Raw genomic sequence first — 19,126 nt, 5'->3', positions numbered from 1 at the left:
TGAATCGGAGAAAAAATGTGCACTATCTTTATTAAAATTATAGACCACATAACATCAACGTGCCCTATGTTTTTATAAGCATCAAACTATTGAATCAGGAATTAATCCAGCTACTCCTAAATCATAAAACTTGACTGAAAAATAGAAAATATTTATTGAAATGGAACTAACCCTGCACTCGTTGTGACCGTTGCATTCAATGAAGGGAGAGGACTCGAAGTAAGGGAGACAGCTGCCAATCGAGGAGAGACTCACTTTTCCAGACTGACCAGCCTGAAAAATTGACTGTTTTTATACTTTTACGGTATTATAATAAGACGTATGATGTATGAGAACTTTTTAGAGATTGACTATACTTAACGCTAGACAGCGCGTTATCTTTGTTCAGTTTAGTATGTACACTGTACAATGTACACGCATGTATAATGATTTATGATAGTGGTTATCGGAATTATCAAAATACAAGGATTGCCAATTGCCATGCAATTTGGAGTCGAAGATCATTAACATGATAACTGAGTGTCCGAACTAACCGATATGAAACTGAACCCGGACCAGAAGTGTTGAGAGGTGTATCCCATGGGACAGTCTGGCACAGTCTCGTTCTGAGAGTGGACGACGAGAAGAGTCTTGGCGCTCTCACAGACGCTACATCGACTAGCCATTATCTCTCCGTTACGATTGTGGGGGTTCCTGTAGGTTTAATTTTCTTAGTTTTCATTGAAAAATAGAGAATAGGATAAGGAAACTTTAAGTTTATGTTTTACAATTTCAGTACGATATAGTTTTTGAAGAATTGAAAAGTTTTGCTCGGCGGAATATGCTGGAATCAGGAAAATTCAAGATGTTGATTTTCAATACCTGTTCCAAAGCCATGTTGATTTCCAGTTGTTTCCTCTGAGTCTACACTTTCTTCCACGACACAGGACGTGAGGTACAGGATCAAATTTCCTCATGCAGGAGCCAGGGTCTGACAGATCTATGTATCCAGAACCGTCCTAGAGTATTTGATGTGTTATGTCTCTAGAAATAGTTTGTTAAATACCCAGAATTCCAATCCATTTTAATCGGATCTTGATCATGTTACCCGAGCCAGGACCCAATCCCCTCCCATTTCTACATGTATCAAATTACTCCGCTTAATTAATTCTCCCACTTTTATCGATTTACGGTCTGTTTAATTGATAAAGGTTGAATTAGTTTTTTTTTCATTTCCATTTCAATTTCTGGTTCCTTCATTCCTTGTTGCACGAACGGTACGTGATGAATCCTCAGTTAAAACCATTTCTGGAATTGTAAGCTCTGGCGTGATAGTTTTATGGAGCCATTTTCATGAAGTAATCCATTCCCTTAATGGAAATAGCTCCTCAAGTACGATGCAATAGGTTTCTGCAGCTTAGCCAAATTCATCTGACCCAAATGACTAACCAAATTCATGAATCTTAATATGATGCTTGGTGGCTGGTGCGAATATTTCTTATAACTAAGATAAGATACTTTGTTTGGATGGCAACTCAGTCTGAATTTATAGTTTATTAGTAATGATTTTGCCACATTTAAATACATATCCCGGCGTCCTATTGTCCCAATATTTTGAAGCCGATACCCAAATTAGATGACTAGACGATATCATGTCCCTCAGAGTTTAATGGGACCAGACTTAAGGCGAAATACTAAAATACGATAAGATGAGGCTAAAATCAAATCAAATCAAGAATAATGACATAAACATCATCACCACTTTTTAAAAACATTCTTCCTAATTCTTAGCTAGACAAGATTATAAGGGCAGACTCACGAAAGCTTTGACAAGAGAGTATCCGACCCAGAGCTTGAAGGTTCCCACTGGACACACGGGTGTCTCGTTAGACTGGAGGTGCATGGCGAATATCTTGCCGTATCCGTAGTCAGCTTCAACTCCCTCGATCTTGTTCTCCAGTAGTGCTAGTCTGGCCAGCACTCGGAAATCTGAAGTAATTAGTTTTTATAGCTAATGCTATAGCTTAGTTACCAGGTATTCACAGAATATAGACATTCAAATCTACTTCTACCCTTGTCGGTGGATTATTACAGCTCAGTCTTGGATTTGAATTTCATTATTGTATATAATTCCATTATGCAACAAAACATAATCTATTGGGTAGGATATTAGAGAGAATAGAACTATAGGATATTCATATTAGTATAAATACATATTTATAGACACTAAACAGCTATAACAGTAACATTAACGAAGCAATAAATTCTGCAAAAGCACAATTTCTTACGTGACTCATGAGCTGATTAATATTAAATCCGCAAAAATGGAGCAGTTAAAGTAACGATTACAGACAACAAGATATTATCCGATAATTTTAAGATTAGAATACAACGCTGCTGTTTCACTAGGCACGTCATGCACGAGACTAACGGCAAATGAGTTAATACACTATTCATGGTGGAATAAACTATAAAATCAGATACAAGTCTCACCTCCAGCCGTGGTTCCACTGCGTGGTTCTCGCGGGTATGGATACTTGTTGTCGTAGGAAGTATCCTGTTGAGCGTCCTTCAGGTCCATGATCCCGTAAACTCCACCCAAAACGGCGCTGATCAGCAACAAAAACATAGCTGTATTTCTGAGTGAAGAGTACAATTTATTGACGAGCATAATTACTTAGTGAGTTTAGTGGCAAAATACTTGGTCGAACGATTTTTACAGGTCAAGTCATCGACGTACAACTGCCATAACTATATATAGGAATTCAAAACTGACGATTGGAAACATGTGGTATGTACTTATATATATAGAGAGAGAGAGCTAGAGAGAGCGAGAGAGAGCGAGAGAGAGCGGAAGAGAGCTAAAAAAACTTAGACGTCAAACGTCCTGAAATTGTCAGAAAAGTTTCAAACAAAGGGCGAAATAATCGAATAAATTGACCGCTGACCCAAATAATTGACCTCGGTTCAAAAATCAATTGTGGTGACTTTAACCGTTTGATGAATTTATGATCTTTACGACAAAATTAGCTGAAAGCTGAGATATGTCTGGAATCCCTAAACATGTCTAGAATTCGTAAAGACTCATCTATCCTAAGCAAAGATGTTACTTAATTTGTGGGATTCTATCTAATTTGTTCAATCCCGTTGTATGCATGAAGAATTACCATAAAAGGGGTGTCTCTGAGGACTTTACTAGGCCTGAAGCCTACTTAAAAACAGTCCAAATTTTTGGTGACGGTCAACTTTAAACGGAGTTGACGCATGACGTGTTGATCGCGTCGGGAAATGTCGCCACGTACTGAAGCCCGAGAGATATACCGTGACCAATGTTTTGTGATGCTATGGAACTGGCCCGGTGATGCTTCAAATTTCGAACATAATCAGAAAGTAAAGTCATTGAGCTGTCAGATGAAAGGAATCTTATTGCCTTGGCATGCTTCCAAATGGCGGGGGTCACGTGATGTCGCTATCAACCTTACTTTGCAGAGGGTCAAATATTATTGGTATATCAGAAAGAAATGTCAGTTTTGTGGTGATACAAGATGGTGTGCGTGGTAGGGAGCAGTATGCCGAGAGAATATTAAATATCCCTTTGATTTTAAATGGTGCAATACCGTGGCTCCATGCAGCAGCAACTTTATATAACAGCGAAGATTGCGACATTCAGGCAGAAATATTGGACAGGATCAGCTAAATTAGTTGAGCAAGCTGGGGATATGCGGCCTTGTCAATGACTACTGGCACCGCTACCTCGATACGTAGAGAATTCAACTGAGATCAGATCAAAGCAGGCCGAAAATGGTAGACACGTGGACTTCGTTGAGGTAGCTGGCCAAATGACGACCAGCATTAAACTTGTCGAGTACGTGGAACAGTCATTAGTAGGAAACTGTTAGAGAACTTTAATTTTTACGAGAAATTAATTATAACTGAAAGCTTGCAAACTTTCCCTGGTAACAGATCGAGCTTTTGAAAGAAAAATGAGAGTAAATATAGGAGGAGTTTTATCAGATCATGTCGACAAGGTATTTATGACACTTTAACAGCTGCAGAAATAACGTGTCAAGACTTGTCCATCTTCAATTTTCACTCAATTTATTCTTGACACGATTATGGGGTTTAAAACATTCGGCCACTAATTTGTCTCTCCGTTTTTATAACAATAATATCGGCCCAGTATGTTGAATGGAATACATTGTTAAATGGAATATGTTAAATAAAAATACAATAAAATCGAACTGTATTCGACAACATTTCGATTTTATAAGCGGTCTAGACTTCTAAACCACAGTAAAAGATAATAATTTTACGTGACTTATTGTGACTTTAAACTGATATCAATACTACTATCAATATAAGTAAATGAAGTTCAGTGAAGATGAGACCTACAACAATACAACATAGTTTAGTAAAATAGACAGAACCCTGTAATGAATTAGGTAACGTCATGCTCACCTAGCCAAAAGATGCCCGGAGTTATGGCCATATGCCAAGCTAATACCCATATCTACAATATATTCGAGTTATAAGTATCAAATTGTTAGGAAATTCCACGAAATGAAATTTGCTACGTGCCACCTGCCGGTACGCCATATCGCCCTTCAAATTAACCTGTACCCTGCAGATGGTTATTGTTATTCTAGCTCAATCCTACCCTACGAAGAAGGCCGGGTGGCCTGGCACAAACATCTCCCAAATCCCACCCCAATTAATTTGTGTCTAGGTTGGGAAGATGTTACCGCTGGGTACAGGTCGTAGGTTCATCCTGCTTGCACGTGTTTCACATGCCACTCTCCTACCAGTGTTGAGTGACACAACGTCAGACTGATAAAGATTTTACCGTGTTTTTGAGGATCCGCCGAAAATATCCTCCGCATACCAACAACTCGTCAGGAACGTCAATTTCCACAGTTTCAGAAGGTTCTACACCTACAAGCGAAACAAAGCAGCAGTACTCGGGCAACATAGTGATTTAACGTCCTACTAGCTGCCAACAGCTACTACCGTTTAAAACATTGTGAGAGAGGTCGGCCTGTACTTGGTGGTCCTGACTCTTGCTATATACCCCTGCCTGTATAATACTCGTGCCTAGTAATGGCGAATCAGTTCAGTATCGCCAGGCTACTTGCCAACATATATAAAAGTATAAAAAGAGTTAAATTTAGTGCGTCTTATAAATTTGGATGCCCGGTTTCGTTACAGGGGCCTGCGTCAATTGTCATCTATTTTGACAATCGACATGTCAATTCAAACATTCCAGGAAGGAAACAGGACACTACTACTAGAAAAGGTAGGTACGGAACACGTCGACGATCGAAATGAACAACAAACCTCTGGAGAGAGTCGGCGAGTGGTCCCTAAATTTATACTACCCACAAAATTGTCCTGGTTATTGGCTAACGGGATCACGAGTGGATGAACCATGGTTGAAGTGGGGCTGCCAGCAGCTGGCCTGAATACCTGCTCTCCGGGCTGCTAATTGAAATGAGGATGAACTTGGACCTTCGCCGAAAGTTCCGTGGAATAACCAGAAATATCGGGTGAAATAGCATCAAGTACCAGCGGCCAAAAGCTAAATCACTTGTCTTCTTTAACGATCTTTGTGCTCCTCCTTAAATGTTATTTATTAGAGACCTAATCAAATCCTTTGTCTAGGAAAGAGATCGTACAAAGGAAGGAGGAAGGTGTGATGTAAGATTAGGCGGCCCAGGCCGGAACTCGCCCCCCTTTGTACTGTCTCTTTCGAGCATCTGTTTTTAATTTCATAAATTGTAATTGTATCACTATCAAAGCGGGGGTCGAATGTGGTGCGTTAGCCTGGCCCGGACAGCACCCCTAATATCCAGCTCTGCCTGGTGACTGTTGTGACTCAGGCCCGGGAAAAGTGTTTACCGTCTGGGAAAAAGTTTTGTGCTGAACCTCCTACACCGGACCATCTTCGCTACCACGTTCACTCCTGGTCATCAGTGGCAACAAAATATGCAAGAAATGCGATAGCTGTTAAGTGGAGTGACCTAGCACCTAGTTCTGGTTAGGTCCCACATTTTGGGTATTGGGTAGATGACCTTTGTCGCCGGACAAGTGACAAATGCTAACCTCAATGACCTGTGCCTGGGGCGTGCACACAAGGAAACCAGAATAACAAACAAATAAATAAATGAATCAAACTAAGCACGTACTTAAAGCAGGGCATTTAGACTTTAAGTGAACTAAAAAATTACTAAGTTATATTAAGCTATGATAATGATATGTCCAGTCAAAGGACAGGGCTTTTATCACATTATAACTGCTGTTAACAACAGAAATGAAAATATCAATGTGTCGATCGCCGATAAAAGTATAAAGAGGACCAGAAACTAATTTTAACACTGATCATGGGTTCTGCCGGCAAGATAGTGAGATAATGTACTCTATTTTAAGGACTTTGCTATCTGCTTTATACAGCTTTTAGTCTGGCAATGAGACGGTTTGGTTCACTTAAAACGATGCACTCTGCTCGTGTCGGTTGTTAAAAGGCTGCTAATTACCAGCTTGCCAGGGCCAGCAGTACTTCTGGTCGATGAGCTAATGGAAGGGAAGAGCAAGTATTAACTAGAGCAACATTGGAAGAAAAGCGGATCACATCTTAACGACTTTAAAACAGTTACTGGTCTTCCCCTTCCCTGTCACATACATGACAATTGACAGTAATGCAGCTCGGAGCTGTTGTCCTCGGCCCTGTCAAGACTCAACGGCCAGTAGAATTCTCCCTACGGGCTTTGTTAAAATATTCAGCCTATTTTGGTAGCGCGGTAACATATGCAGTGACATATGGTCATATACTTGGACAAACTGGACACCAGATAAATTACATACAAAGCTTTTTTATTTGAAATATTCGTGATCGTCATAATATTCCGAGCTGATAAGCAAACGATACTAAGCTCCTATTTAAACTATTGACCGCAAATAAAAAGCTTAACTTGCCTTGTCCCGCGACACTCCTGCTTTTATTTGAAAAATAGATTTTCTAGAACAAACGTGAAGCATACGTAAATTTTCTTTGCCGTATTGAAGTCTTGATCGCTCTCTGGATCATGTGAACTGATAACGGTACATCAAATTCAATGGACATAGAATCGTCAATACAGTGTTTAGAGTTAGTCAAACGTGCCCTTCCTCACGATACGCCATCTTCCACTTTCCTCCGACATTCTTCAACAAGCGAACGAAACCACAACAAAGCTGTCCGATTGTCGTATTGCAGGAAAATCATGTGTCTTTAAAAACTGTTTGATTTGAACTATCACATGTAATGGCCGAGCAAGAACCTTCCTTCGATACTTCCTTCACTGGCATGTCCGCACTCAAACTGTATGCGTGCAGGCGAAGTTACAGTTATGAGTTATCTAGACTGTTAAAACGAGGGTCACGGCGGTCGAGCAGCTGCCGCAAAAATAAACCGCAAAACCACATTGTCAGATTAGTAATAAGTACTGTGAGCTGGATGCTAAGTAGAGGACTGTGACACGCTTTCCATAAGTATTACACATGCATTTTTTAGTGCTTGAATGATTATTTGGAATTGATCTGCTTCAACTTTGATGGTTTTAGTACCTACCTGTAAAATTTTTATAACCTGTAAAATTTTTAAATTATTCGGCTTGTCAGCTGTTCTGCTACCTCTCATTACACGACCAAGGTTTTGTGATCTGGGCCCTCTCACTTCCAGCTCTCTTTTAAGAAAAAAATGCTAAATTTAATCGTGATGACAAATTAATAAATTTTACTGTGCATGTGGTTAAGCCCTCCTGGTCCTAACAAAATTAGGGTACTACTACTAGTCGATCCGTACTCGAATAAACATCCAAAAAGTAAAGTGGAGGAATTAGAAAACCAACGTTATCAACCTTCAAGCATATGCGACGGAATGCGTGACATTTTTGAACGAAGTGAATAAGTCAAGATTACTAAATAAGGCTGTTTAATATTTTCTGATGAGTACAAATATTTAAAATTTTGAAATTTGTTCAGCCACAGAAATTCAGGCGGGTGGGTTCGAATTAGACGTTAGTCGAAATAAGGATAAACATGCAATCATGTTCTTTATAAATCATACTGTACCGACGATTCGTGGAACGAAGACTTAAAAGAATATATTAGGCCGCGTACTTCAAAGGTCAGTTCCATATGCCTACGCCAAAACTGAAAACGGAAAACTCAATTAATAACACGTACGCAATGTCACCGCTTACAGAGTTTAGATTTTCTTCTAGACCGAAGGAATTCCACATACAGCCCCAAAAATTAGCAGCAAGCTGTCAGCTTGGTCTATGGGGTCTGCACGAAATGTAATTAATGGCTGTAAGTGTAAAGAAAACGTGAAGTTGAAATTAAAATGACTTTTTTCGCTATAAATACAAAAACTAGGCGAATGATACTTTGTGAATACGTCAAGCTAGCTATAATACAAAATGCCGCGAGATATGAAACAAAGCAGTTAAAAACTGTCAGCACTTAACAATAACCTTCCGAGCCGCTGCAAAAAGTTCTCAAGAAATCAGAGGTTTCACAACGTTTCCACAGCAAAGTGTTGTACTTATAATATCAACGAGTCATCCCATTTCAAACTCCAGTCCATGAATTACGTAAGTTGTGTACCTGGTACCACGCCTCTGCAGATGTGGCCATATGGCCACCCTTGGCTTCAAGTTCAACTGGGTTGACCATTTTTTTGGATCAAGGGTGGCCTTAAATTACGAGGAAAAATATCCACTTTCCTCTGTTTCTCATTTAACCCCTCAAACAAATGTGACAGCAAACTAACAGCAGAGCTAGAGCAAATAACAAAGTTAACGTACTTCAACTTGTAAGTATTTAATAAGGATGACTAAGTTACTATGTTATAGTGTAATGAAGTAAATAGTAATCCTTATTAAATACTTATACGTACTTGTGCTATAATATTAAACTGATTTTTTAACATGTTACATTACAAATTAGTTTAATATTAGTGCACTGGAAAATATAAATACTTATTATTAAATATTGATGTAAAAAAATTATTTATGTAAAAGAAATTACTTACAAGTTACAACTTCTTTATAATCAATCATCGATTATTACAATATCCATGGCTTTGGAATCTTTTCCTTGGCTTTCCCAAGAGCTGCACCTTTTCCTTTACTTTGGTAATTTAAAGAGCTATATCTTATCAGAGTTCCATTAAGGGGAAATGCAATTCAGAAGGGGACCTAATCTGATGGAAGAACATGAAACTGGAGCTCAATTTTGGGAACGAAATAGGTGGAATAGGAGCAATAAAAGATAGCACATACCAGGCGCTAATAAACATAATTGGAATTAGATTGATAGAAAATGAGTAAACATTATTGTAATTTCCATCCAGCATTAAAGGAAAATTTCACTAGTCACCAGCATAATGTGGTACTCTACAGTATAAAATATAGATTGTAAAAGCTGGGACACACTCTTCCTAAGAGGCGTTCAAGAGCTGATAAGCTATCGTAATGGCCGGAGTGACCGGACACAGTGACTAGATGATGACTAGATAGTGACTACAGAGCGCTACTTTGACACTACGGCAGTTTTAATCACCTCCGTCATGTCGCTCGACACCTAGTGGATAAGGTCAGTAAGTAGGTCCTGAAACCCCCGGTATTCACTTGTCCTTCTCTGCTAGCTGTCGAGAGGGTGATGATTGCGATGAGAATTACGGTTGCCATAAGCTAGATCTTAGTAACTGTAAGTACGCACTACGCAGCAGCAGCTTAAAACTACCAAATTAGGTCTCAGTAAGCACAGCTGAGAGAAGCTAATTTGGTCATCAGTAAGTTGTACAGCTGGGTCTCGGTAAGTTTAAAACTGCTCATAGAACTGCAAAAATGGTTTTCAATTAACCAGTAAGTTCAGCTAAGAACTTCTAAACAAGGTCCCAGTAAGTACAGTTAAGAACTGCTAAACAAGGTCCCAGTAAGTACAGCTAAGAACTGCTATACAAGGTCTCAGTATTCAGTAAATACAGCTAAGAACTGCTAAACAAGGTCTCAGTATTCAGTAAGTACAGCTAAGAACTGCTAAACAAGGTGCGCACCAGACGTAAAACGGGCAGTAGACAGTGAGAGCGGGTGAGCGAGCCCTGCAGCTCTTTATCACACCACACTACCACTGTAACACGTGAGCTCTTGTTTACTACCTTTTCCTTCTGTACTTATCATTATGAGCTGCTGCTTCTGCTACTCTCCTGGCACCTTGACACGGTGTAACAGCTGCTGAAGGGGGAAACATTACTTCACTGTCGCTGAATTTGTCAGCGGTATGTTCCTTTTGAGTGGCGCGTGTGTGTGTGCGTAGATTACCGACCCATTTGATATCTTTCGTGGACCCAACTTTGGTAGTCGAAATGCTTGCTTCATTCTACTAGATTACAGTAAAGTAACGCTGCAGCACGGATTTTTAATTGGGGTTTTCTAACTCGATTAAAATCGTTAAAAAGCCGCTCCTCAAAGCAGTGCAGGGTAAAAATAACATTTGTTTTTAATAGAATTTTAGAAATAACTTTAAGTAAGCTGGTTTGTTTTCCTCCCGGAACAGCTTTTAATGAAATACATGTACATAACATACACTTACAGTACGCTACATTTGTTCACGTTCAATGTTGTTCAAATTATTGTTCTATTCTTAAGCTGGCCCCTTTTCACGGTTCACTGAGATTAACCGAAGTGTGAAGTGTGACGTGACCATGTGTTGTTATGAACTGTGCTCTCTACTCTCTCTCTCTCTCTCTCTCTCTCTCTCTTTCTCGCTCCTCACGGAAGGTGGATCACGTTGTCCACAGCTTTTGATCTCGGAGTCGATTGTGTTGCTGTTCTGCCGCTCTGGCTCACGTGGCTTGCTGCTGCCGTTTCACGGTCCACTATGTTCTGCTGTGTTCCCGGTCACGTGGAACTGGCCTCCGCAGTACTGCCAACACTGCATCATTTTCCGGGTTGATTGATCATTGGACACTTTGGTACTTCAGGCGTGTTTACTACGTGCAGGACAACACTTTTATACTATAGTGCAATACCGACACTTCTCTTCCAAACATGTGCAGTAAATGGAGCGATTGTATTCCTACTGATTCAATTGAGAGACATGAATTGAATTTTTGAGGTAAAGCGTTTCCGAGAAATAAAAAGCCGCTGAGTATCACCTTTTGTCGACCGAATTAGAACTACCAGTTGCTACAGATCAAACGTTTACATTCCTGAATCCAGTGTCTGAGAGTGTTAATGACGGATTGTAAACAATGCTGCAACCGAAGCTCGATTATTCAGGCCCTAAATTCTAATACCGGAAAATTTCATATCCAGACAAACAATTAGCAAACAAAATTGTTTCTTCATCATTGTAATATTTATACGATTTACCGAATATAATTAATATATTATTGATATTAGATCATTAGCTTATAACGAAAGTAATTTGCATTTGCGATTAATAATCTGTCTGTCATAATGAAACAAATAAATGTCAATTGTCAAGCTGTCCTACGTTCTAAACAGGTCATTTGTGAAGCCAAATTTAGGTGATTTCATTTTTTCTACCTATCAATCACCACAACCTCCATAGTCGCCACCACCACCGTCATGACCTCCATCATGGCTGTTCCTGTGAATGACCATGGTCATGATGGTCACCTTCTCCATGACCGTGATGTTCTTCACGGTGATGTTCTTCGTGGTGATCACCGTGACCATGATCTCTGTGGAAGAAATGATCTACTTTTCCCTTCATGTTGTGAAAAAAGCTGTGGTGCTCGTCTTCGCCACCGTCAGAATCGTGATCATGCTCTCTATCATGGTGGTCATGACTGTCATGGTGGTGGTGGTGGTCTCCATGGTGTTTATCACCATGGTGTTGGTCGTCATGGTGTTCATCACCATGATGTTGATCGTCATGGTGTCCTCTATGGAAGAAATGGTCAACTCTTGTTTTCATCCCGTGCAATTTGTCCTTCATCGCATGTCTATGATGCCCGCTATGACTCTCCACAACCACAACCTCTCCTTCGCCAGCGCACTGGCTGTAGGTCACCGTCTCTGTATATCCTGGCTGCCCCACAACTTCTCCGCAGGTTGAGTGTCCGACCAAGTGCATTTCGTTGTCTGTACTCTCAACATGATGGCCCAGTTCAATTGCTCCGCAGTGTTCCAGGTCGGATTCCTTGACGTGACAGTCGGTCTCCTCCACGTAGTAATCCTGCACTTCGGGGCCTAATGTGTTATAAAGGCTTCAATGTTAAATCAAGTTTTTTTTAAATGATACAGATTCAATTGACTTCCAAGGTCCGTCTTACTAAATGTGGAATTTTATTATTATAATTTCGAAACACTTACCTGCGCAAATTGCTATTTCAACCTCATGGTCTACTTTTGATTCACCTTGATAGCACGATTCTGGACCTGAAAATGTTGTGAAGTTCAAACCCACTGGTCGCCGATCATAATTCGATCGTCTCTGTCACCTAATTTATAATTTTAATTAATTCAATTCATTAAAATTATTCCACACCAGCAGTTGAATTTGTTGGTTTTCTCAAATGCACTCACCTCCGCAAACTGAGATTTCTGGTTCTTTCGAACCTCCGCAAACTGAGATTTGTGGTTCTTTCGAACCTCCGCAAACTGAGATTTCTGGTTCTTTCGAACCTCCGCAAACTGAGATTTCTGGTTCTTTCGAACCTCCACAAACTGAGATTTCTGGTTCTTCGAACCTCCGCAAACCGAGATTTCTGGTTCTTTCGAACCTCCGCAAACTGAGATTTCTGGTTCTTTCGAACCTCCGCAAACTGAGATTTCTGGTTCTTTCGAACCTCCACAAACTGAGATTTCTGGTTTTTTCAAACCCCCGCAAACTGAGATTTCTGATTCTTTCAAACCCCCGCAAACTGCGATTTCTGGTTCTTTCGAGCACGGTTCAGGACCTAATATGTTAAAATTGTCCAATAAAATAAAAATGATACAGATACAATTGACTTCCAAGGTCCGTCTTACTTAATCATAAAGTGGGATTTCAACTTATTAATTCCCAAACACTTGCCTGCGCAAATTGCTACAATTTCGACTTCATAGTCTGCTTTTGATTCACCTTGATAACACGATTCTGGACCTGAAAATGTTGTGAAGTTCAAACCCAGACGGTCACTAATCATGATTCAATCGTCTCTGTTACCTAATTTATCATTTTACTCGATCTTTGTTTTAAACGTGACAGCACTAATATTAATAATATATGTAGGTATTGAAAAGGTTCCGGTAGGGAAATCAACTATTCAGGGGTGCAGACCTAAGCTATTCAAGGGTTGCAAAATCCCTTTCAATAGTAATATGCTCTCATTCCCCCAAAATTTACACTCCTCAATACTAGAATTCATTCCTCAAAGCATATTTTCCAAAAAATGTTGCATGTTCTCCCTCGTCTAGGGAACCCAAAAGAAGACGATGATTAATCATTTAAAAGGGGCCCTTTTAGAAACATCTCGAAGATCGAGTGTAGATTGATTTAGCACGCTCGCCCAAAAGAAGGTGTGCCCTATCTATTGTTCTATTTTTAAATTCATTAAAATAATTCTGCACCAGATTGACAATGCACTCACCTCCGCAAATTGACATTTCTGGTTCTTTCGAGCACGGTTCAGGACCTAATATGTTATAAGTGGTTAGAAAAGCTGGAAGTAAATATATTTCTCTATAATAATTGAAATCAACACCTTTTCCAGGAAAAACTTTTAAAGTGAATCCACAAAAAATATCATATACTACAATACTGCAGCCCGCTAGTTTCACTGCCTCTTAATTTATGATATTATTTAATCTGCTTAAAAGATTTTGGGATGTCATAAAAAATGAAAATTGAACGAGTGAAATAAATTTTAGGGACACTGTAACACCAATTGGCCAAAGCAACAATATTTGGCCCTTGAAATCATGATACTCAGTAGTTAATGTTTTAATTTTATGTTATGGTTATAACAATACTTTTAACAATTTCGAAGAAAACCATGAAAGTGTCTTTTGGCTCTATTCCTACTCAGCACAGTTAAAACTTGCAGTTAAGCTATTGATGTACTATTTTATTAATATTTATTTGTGCCAGCACAAGTTTTTGAAAATAAACTTATACATTATACCTTTCCACGTACCACCTTATATGCATTCATATTATTTCGATTATCTTCATTTTCCATGCAATAGTGACAGGTGACAGGACATGTAAGAAAGGATACAGATACAGATAAAAATACAGAATGCAGATACAGATATTACCCACTATATCTTTAGCTTTATAATATTCAAGTCTCATAGCCTGTAGTTACTTGACTCCAAAAGTATGATACTAGCGGAGTTTAGCGATTACTTTATAATACTAGTAGTATTCAATAAATAACAAATAAGTTGTTACTTTAACCCTGTCGACAAATAGACTACTTACTTAATATTTACTCTACTTTGATGGCTATGATATATTTAATAAAAGGTTTAACATGTCGGCGAACCGTTGATCTTAGTGTTACTCCGAATGTTCACGGTGCAGTTAAAACTTAAATAGCTAATGGCGCTTGTCAGATCTTGCCGAAATAAATTCAAAAATGCTTTCAGCGACTCAAAGTGGCGCCTCTCGTTGAATTTTCATGAAATATGTTTATCAATCTTCCTGATTATCAATCTTCCAGAGTTACTCTCCATTCTCCTAAGTAGTTCTGGTGCGGTGAGCAAAGGACTACATTCAAAATAGCTGTTAGGAACTTTTATGAGTTTTAGACATCTACCCGGGACTCAAAATTTTGCTCAGAAATACCAAACCCTTCGCGCCCTCATGCGGAATCGATGAGTTTACTTTTATAAATAGATTGTTTAGTGTGCAAATTCTACCGTGCAAACTTGCAAGTACTTGATAGTTTCATCTACTTTTCCAGCCGCAAAACTTTTTTACTGTACAGCTTCACTGAATCATTGCTGGAATTTGGAATTTTTGCAAGGGCAGAGATAAATAAAGCATTTAAAAATGATCATGGCCATATTAAGAGATTAATGAGAGAGAAATAAAAGACAAATTTAGCCTCGAATGAAAGCATGCTATATCAGTGTATCACTAAGCAACCACGACCTATAATACATTGGCGAAACAATTCAGCCGAACCCCCACATCTCCTAATATATAACCCCAACATCCCCTAATATATCCCCCACATCTCTTAATATATAACCCCCACATCTCCTAATATATCCCCCACATCTCCTAATATATCCCCCACATCTCCTAATATATCCCCCACATCTCCTAATATATCCCCCACATCTCCTAATATATCCCCCACATCTCCTAATATAACCCCCACATCTCCTAATATATAACCCCCACATCTCCGAATATAACCCCCACATCTCCTAATATATCCCCCACATCTCCTAATATAACCCCCACATCTCTAATATATCCCCCACATCTCCTAATATATCCCCCACATCTCCTAATATATCCCCCACATCTCCTAATATAACCCCCACATCTCCTAATATATCCCCCACATCTCCTAATATAACCCCCACATCTCCTAATATATCCCCCACATCTCCTAATATAACCCCCACATCTTCTTAGGCGGGCCGGAATTTATTTGTCCGCTAAAAGCAGTTTTTAGAACGTTCGAGAGAAACACCATGTTAAAACAACTACAAGTAAAATGTTCGCTAGTAGTTGCGCAGTTAATTTTGCAAAATTGTACCATTAAAATTCATCGAATTAACGTACTGTGGTGTGATCATAATTGTACCATCACACCAGTATAACACTAGTAGTAGTAACATAGTCTTAAAGATGACCTTCACAATAATTAAATTAGCTTCACGCTTTCCATAAAAATACTGATACCTGAAAACACTGAATCTATTACCAATTTCTAATATTTCTAATTTCTAATATTCGTTTTACTTTTACGCATTCGCAGGAATTTTTATATTTTGTAGGGCAATATTATTTGTAAATAATCATATTTTAATTTACAATCTACGTCGATTAATAGCAAAATGCTTACTTTCGAGGATGATTTGTGATTCTGGCCCGTCCTTTGACCCTTTTTCTTTTTTCGCTTTCTTTTCAGCCCTCCTTTTCTCCCTGAGCGCCCTGCGTTCAGTCTGTCTCCTGTCTCTTCTAGTCTTCCTTTTCTGGATCTTCTCTTCTTCATTACCCGAGTAGTTCTGAAGAGTATCATCACCCGAACTGGAAGAGGAGCTGGAAGAGGAGGAAGAGTCACCTTTCAGGAAATCCTTAATTTCCTCCATCACGATACGATTTGAATATTAGTTGACAAGTTAAACCGACGAATTATGAATTGATTGATATTATGTGGCTATTTATTATTTCAAGGTAACCACAAGGTAAATCATTACAGAAGATCATTTGACTTTGGTTTGTTTATTACATAACGTCATGAGCTCCGATTTAATAAAATTGTCAGCATAGCAAGATACGCCTGAAGGGAACCGATACTAATATTATCACACGTTTGCGTGGCTAAAAATTAGTCAATTGCAAACAAATATCTAATTTACAGTTACTTCGTCATGCGTAGGATTATATTTGACTATAGTTACGGTAAGATTCTTGTTTCATGAGTGACTTTGTTGAGTTGAAGATCCAACCAATGTCAATAAATTATTGTGTAAGCTTATCGTTAATTAATATTATGTAACTGGGAGCAGGCCAGGTTTGCAGTTTCAAGTTTCAGTGATTTGTTGTCAAAATCATAACAATTAGTGTGTCTATATGCTATAGTGCGCTTGATGGCAGAAAGGGATCAGCAGCCAATTCTGTAATCCACAAAGAGAATGGAGAGAAATGTGACGACCAGTGCAAGCTTACTGATCATCTGCAAGGCTGAAGTGGCGGTTACTGGCTTTCCTGGAAAAGCAACTCAAACTGTGGGATACAACTACAACTCAACAAGTGTAATGGTTGCTGGAATGCCTTACTTATGCTGGTATCAACCATAACCTAGTTGCAGCTGAATCTGATCAAGGTGCCATATTGGAGACTCTGAAAAAACACTGAATATCACATTAATGATTAAATACAAATTGTGTACTCTTAAACTTTTTGGTATTCAACTGTGCAATGGAATGATTTTCATCTAATTTTGATCGCATTTTTCACCGAGTTTGAATATTTGTCTGTAATAAATTCAATCATCTCTTTTAAAAAATGAAACTCTAAAGTTAACAAGTGAATAGAAGTTATTCAAAGTTCAAACAATATACACAAATAATTTCTGCAATCGTCATTTCCCAGGTCAGATACCCTGAACAATTTTCAAATCAAACAAGAAATTAAATAAAACAGAACAAATTCTAAAAATTTGACCAGAATTCTTTTATACAAAAATCCGCTCCACAATATATGGAGCCCATAGCAAATTCAATGTACAGACTATAACAGGCTCTAAGTCTATGTCAAAATATGCTATTTTAACATCACTACTACTTTTCCAATCCTCTTTCCCCTCTGATAGAGAGATCTATGACTGTTTTTATCAGAGTTCAAATCTCACTATCTTCCTGATAAATGTCATTGCCTTACTATATCGTTGAGCAGACTTTCTAAACAGTTTATCAGCTAGCTTCTTGAAAAACCACTATTTACTTAGCCAGGAGAGATTCCTCCCCCGTCACGATGTCATAATGTTTTATAAACATAGTCATAAGTTCTCCAACACAATAAGCAGTCCCATTAATTCGAGGTTGTTGATTGTAACAGCCGAAATGTCCATTCTTGTTTATGCTCTTTTCTTTTCGGCTTGTATTGTGTATATGTTCTGGCACTATCCGCCTACCTGAACATTATCTAAATTTCTGTTCATCCTGGTTCATTCTCCGTTGAATATTTCTCTGCATTACTCTGACTCTTACTGCTCCTCGTATCCCTTGAAATACTGACAGCCAAGGACCTCAGTTTGCCCTTAATGACGAAGTTCCTGAACCGTTTGTTGGTAACAAAATAGATGACCGGGTTACACAACACATTTCCTCCGAGCAAGTACATCATCGTCAACTCGTACCACGGCATCTGACCGGTCACCTTTTCCAACACTAGGTGACCGATAACGAAGCTGTAAGACACAGCAAAACACCAGGTGACTGTTCCTAGCGCAACCAAGGTCCGTCTAGGAACAGACCTCTTCACTCTAGCTCCGTGCAGGCACAGCTTGACTGCTAAACCCATATTGAGAAGAACCATAGAGATAACGGGAACAACTGTAAGCACCAGATTGAGGACGGTGAGCAGGGTTCCGTTGGTGTCTTTAGCTTTGTAGACGCCAGACATGCAGATGAGGAGATCAGGCTTGAAGAAGGGTGGGTAGCCGACCACCGCGGTGTACAGTTGGAATCCTACCAAGGTTACCAACAAAACTGCCAGGAAAATCTTAACAGCCTTCACGGCCGTATCTTCGTTTATGCGTTTACTCCGCATAATCAGGCAAAATCTGTAAACTGATATTTGTTTATTAGACTGTATTTCGACTTAAAAGTAATACGAACTATGAATGGTGTTACCAATGATCATCCATGTGATTATTGATTATTAATGAATATTATAGGAATCAATAAATCATAACTGCTACAAATACAATTAATCAATACTTATACAGTGTTTATTTAAATTACCGGACATAATGAAGACTGATAGCACCTCGTATACTATGGGTACCCCAAAGAAATACCCTACAAACCAGCAGATCCCTTCCCCCAGGACCCATCTTCTGTTCACGAGAGAACTCAACATGGGCACGTAGATCAGAAGGATCATCACCAGATCTGCTACCGCCAGATTGTGTACAAACAGGAGGGTGACCTTATCAAACTTGATGGCATGGTGGATAAGAGAAGAGTTGAGGATGATGAAGTTGCCGACAATGCCACCGACCACTACAAAAACATTGTAGAAACAGAGGAAACCCCAGCAAGGTGTACTCATCCCGAGGATGGGCATGATGTCCCTGATTTCTGTTATGTTGCCGACTTCAAACATCGCTATAAACATAAACTGATATAATGTGGTTTTAAATCAGGCTTGTTTCTTCGATTAAAAAATACAGAATATAATC

The 19,126-nt window shown here is 39.0% G+C and overlaps 3 protein-coding genes across 3 annotated transcripts in view; all 3 read right to left on the bottom strand.

The window, feature by feature from the left end:
• Positions 1-19,126, bottom strand: part of LOC134824065 (uncharacterized) — a 96,506-nt gene that overhangs the window by 12,570 nt on the left and 64,810 nt on the right. The gene's annotated exons all lie outside the window — the stretch shown is intronic.
• The window catches only part of LOC134824059 (collagen alpha-2(IV) chain-like), a 34,441-nt gene that overhangs the window by 1,475 nt on the left and 13,840 nt on the right, over positions 1-19,126 (bottom strand). The window contains exons 2-6 of the mRNA XM_063835753.1: positions 2,473-2,618; positions 1,799-1,968; positions 862-998; positions 534-693; positions 172-273 (exon numbers count right to left, since the gene is read on the bottom strand). Coding sequence (XP_063691823.1) covers positions 172-273; positions 534-693; positions 862-998; positions 1,799-1,968; positions 2,473-2,608 — 705 coding nt within the window. The 5' untranslated portion in view covers positions 2,609-2,618. The remainder of the gene's footprint in view (positions 1-171; positions 274-533; positions 694-861; positions 999-1,798; positions 1,969-2,472; positions 2,619-19,126) is intronic.
• LOC134812819 (opsin Rh6-like) lies at positions 17,243-19,053 on the bottom strand. Its single transcript, XM_063820397.1, has 2 exons — positions 18,687-19,053; positions 17,243-18,512 (listed from the first exon to the last, which is right to left on the bottom strand). Exons 1-2 carry the CDS (start codon positions 19,048-19,050, stop codon positions 17,878-17,880), a joined length of 999 nt encoding a protein of 332 aa, XP_063676467.1. The 5' UTR covers positions 19,051-19,053; the 3' UTR covers positions 17,243-17,877.

The sequence above is a fragment of the Bolinopsis microptera genome, chromosome 1, assembly GCF_026151205.1.
Source record: "Bolinopsis microptera isolate Bmic1 chromosome 1, MBARI_Bmic_1.0, whole genome shotgun sequence".
Lineage (NCBI taxonomy): Eukaryota > Metazoa > Ctenophora > Tentaculata > Lobata > Bolinopsidae > Bolinopsis > Bolinopsis microptera.
This window is presented reverse-complemented; position numbering and strand designations above follow the sequence as displayed.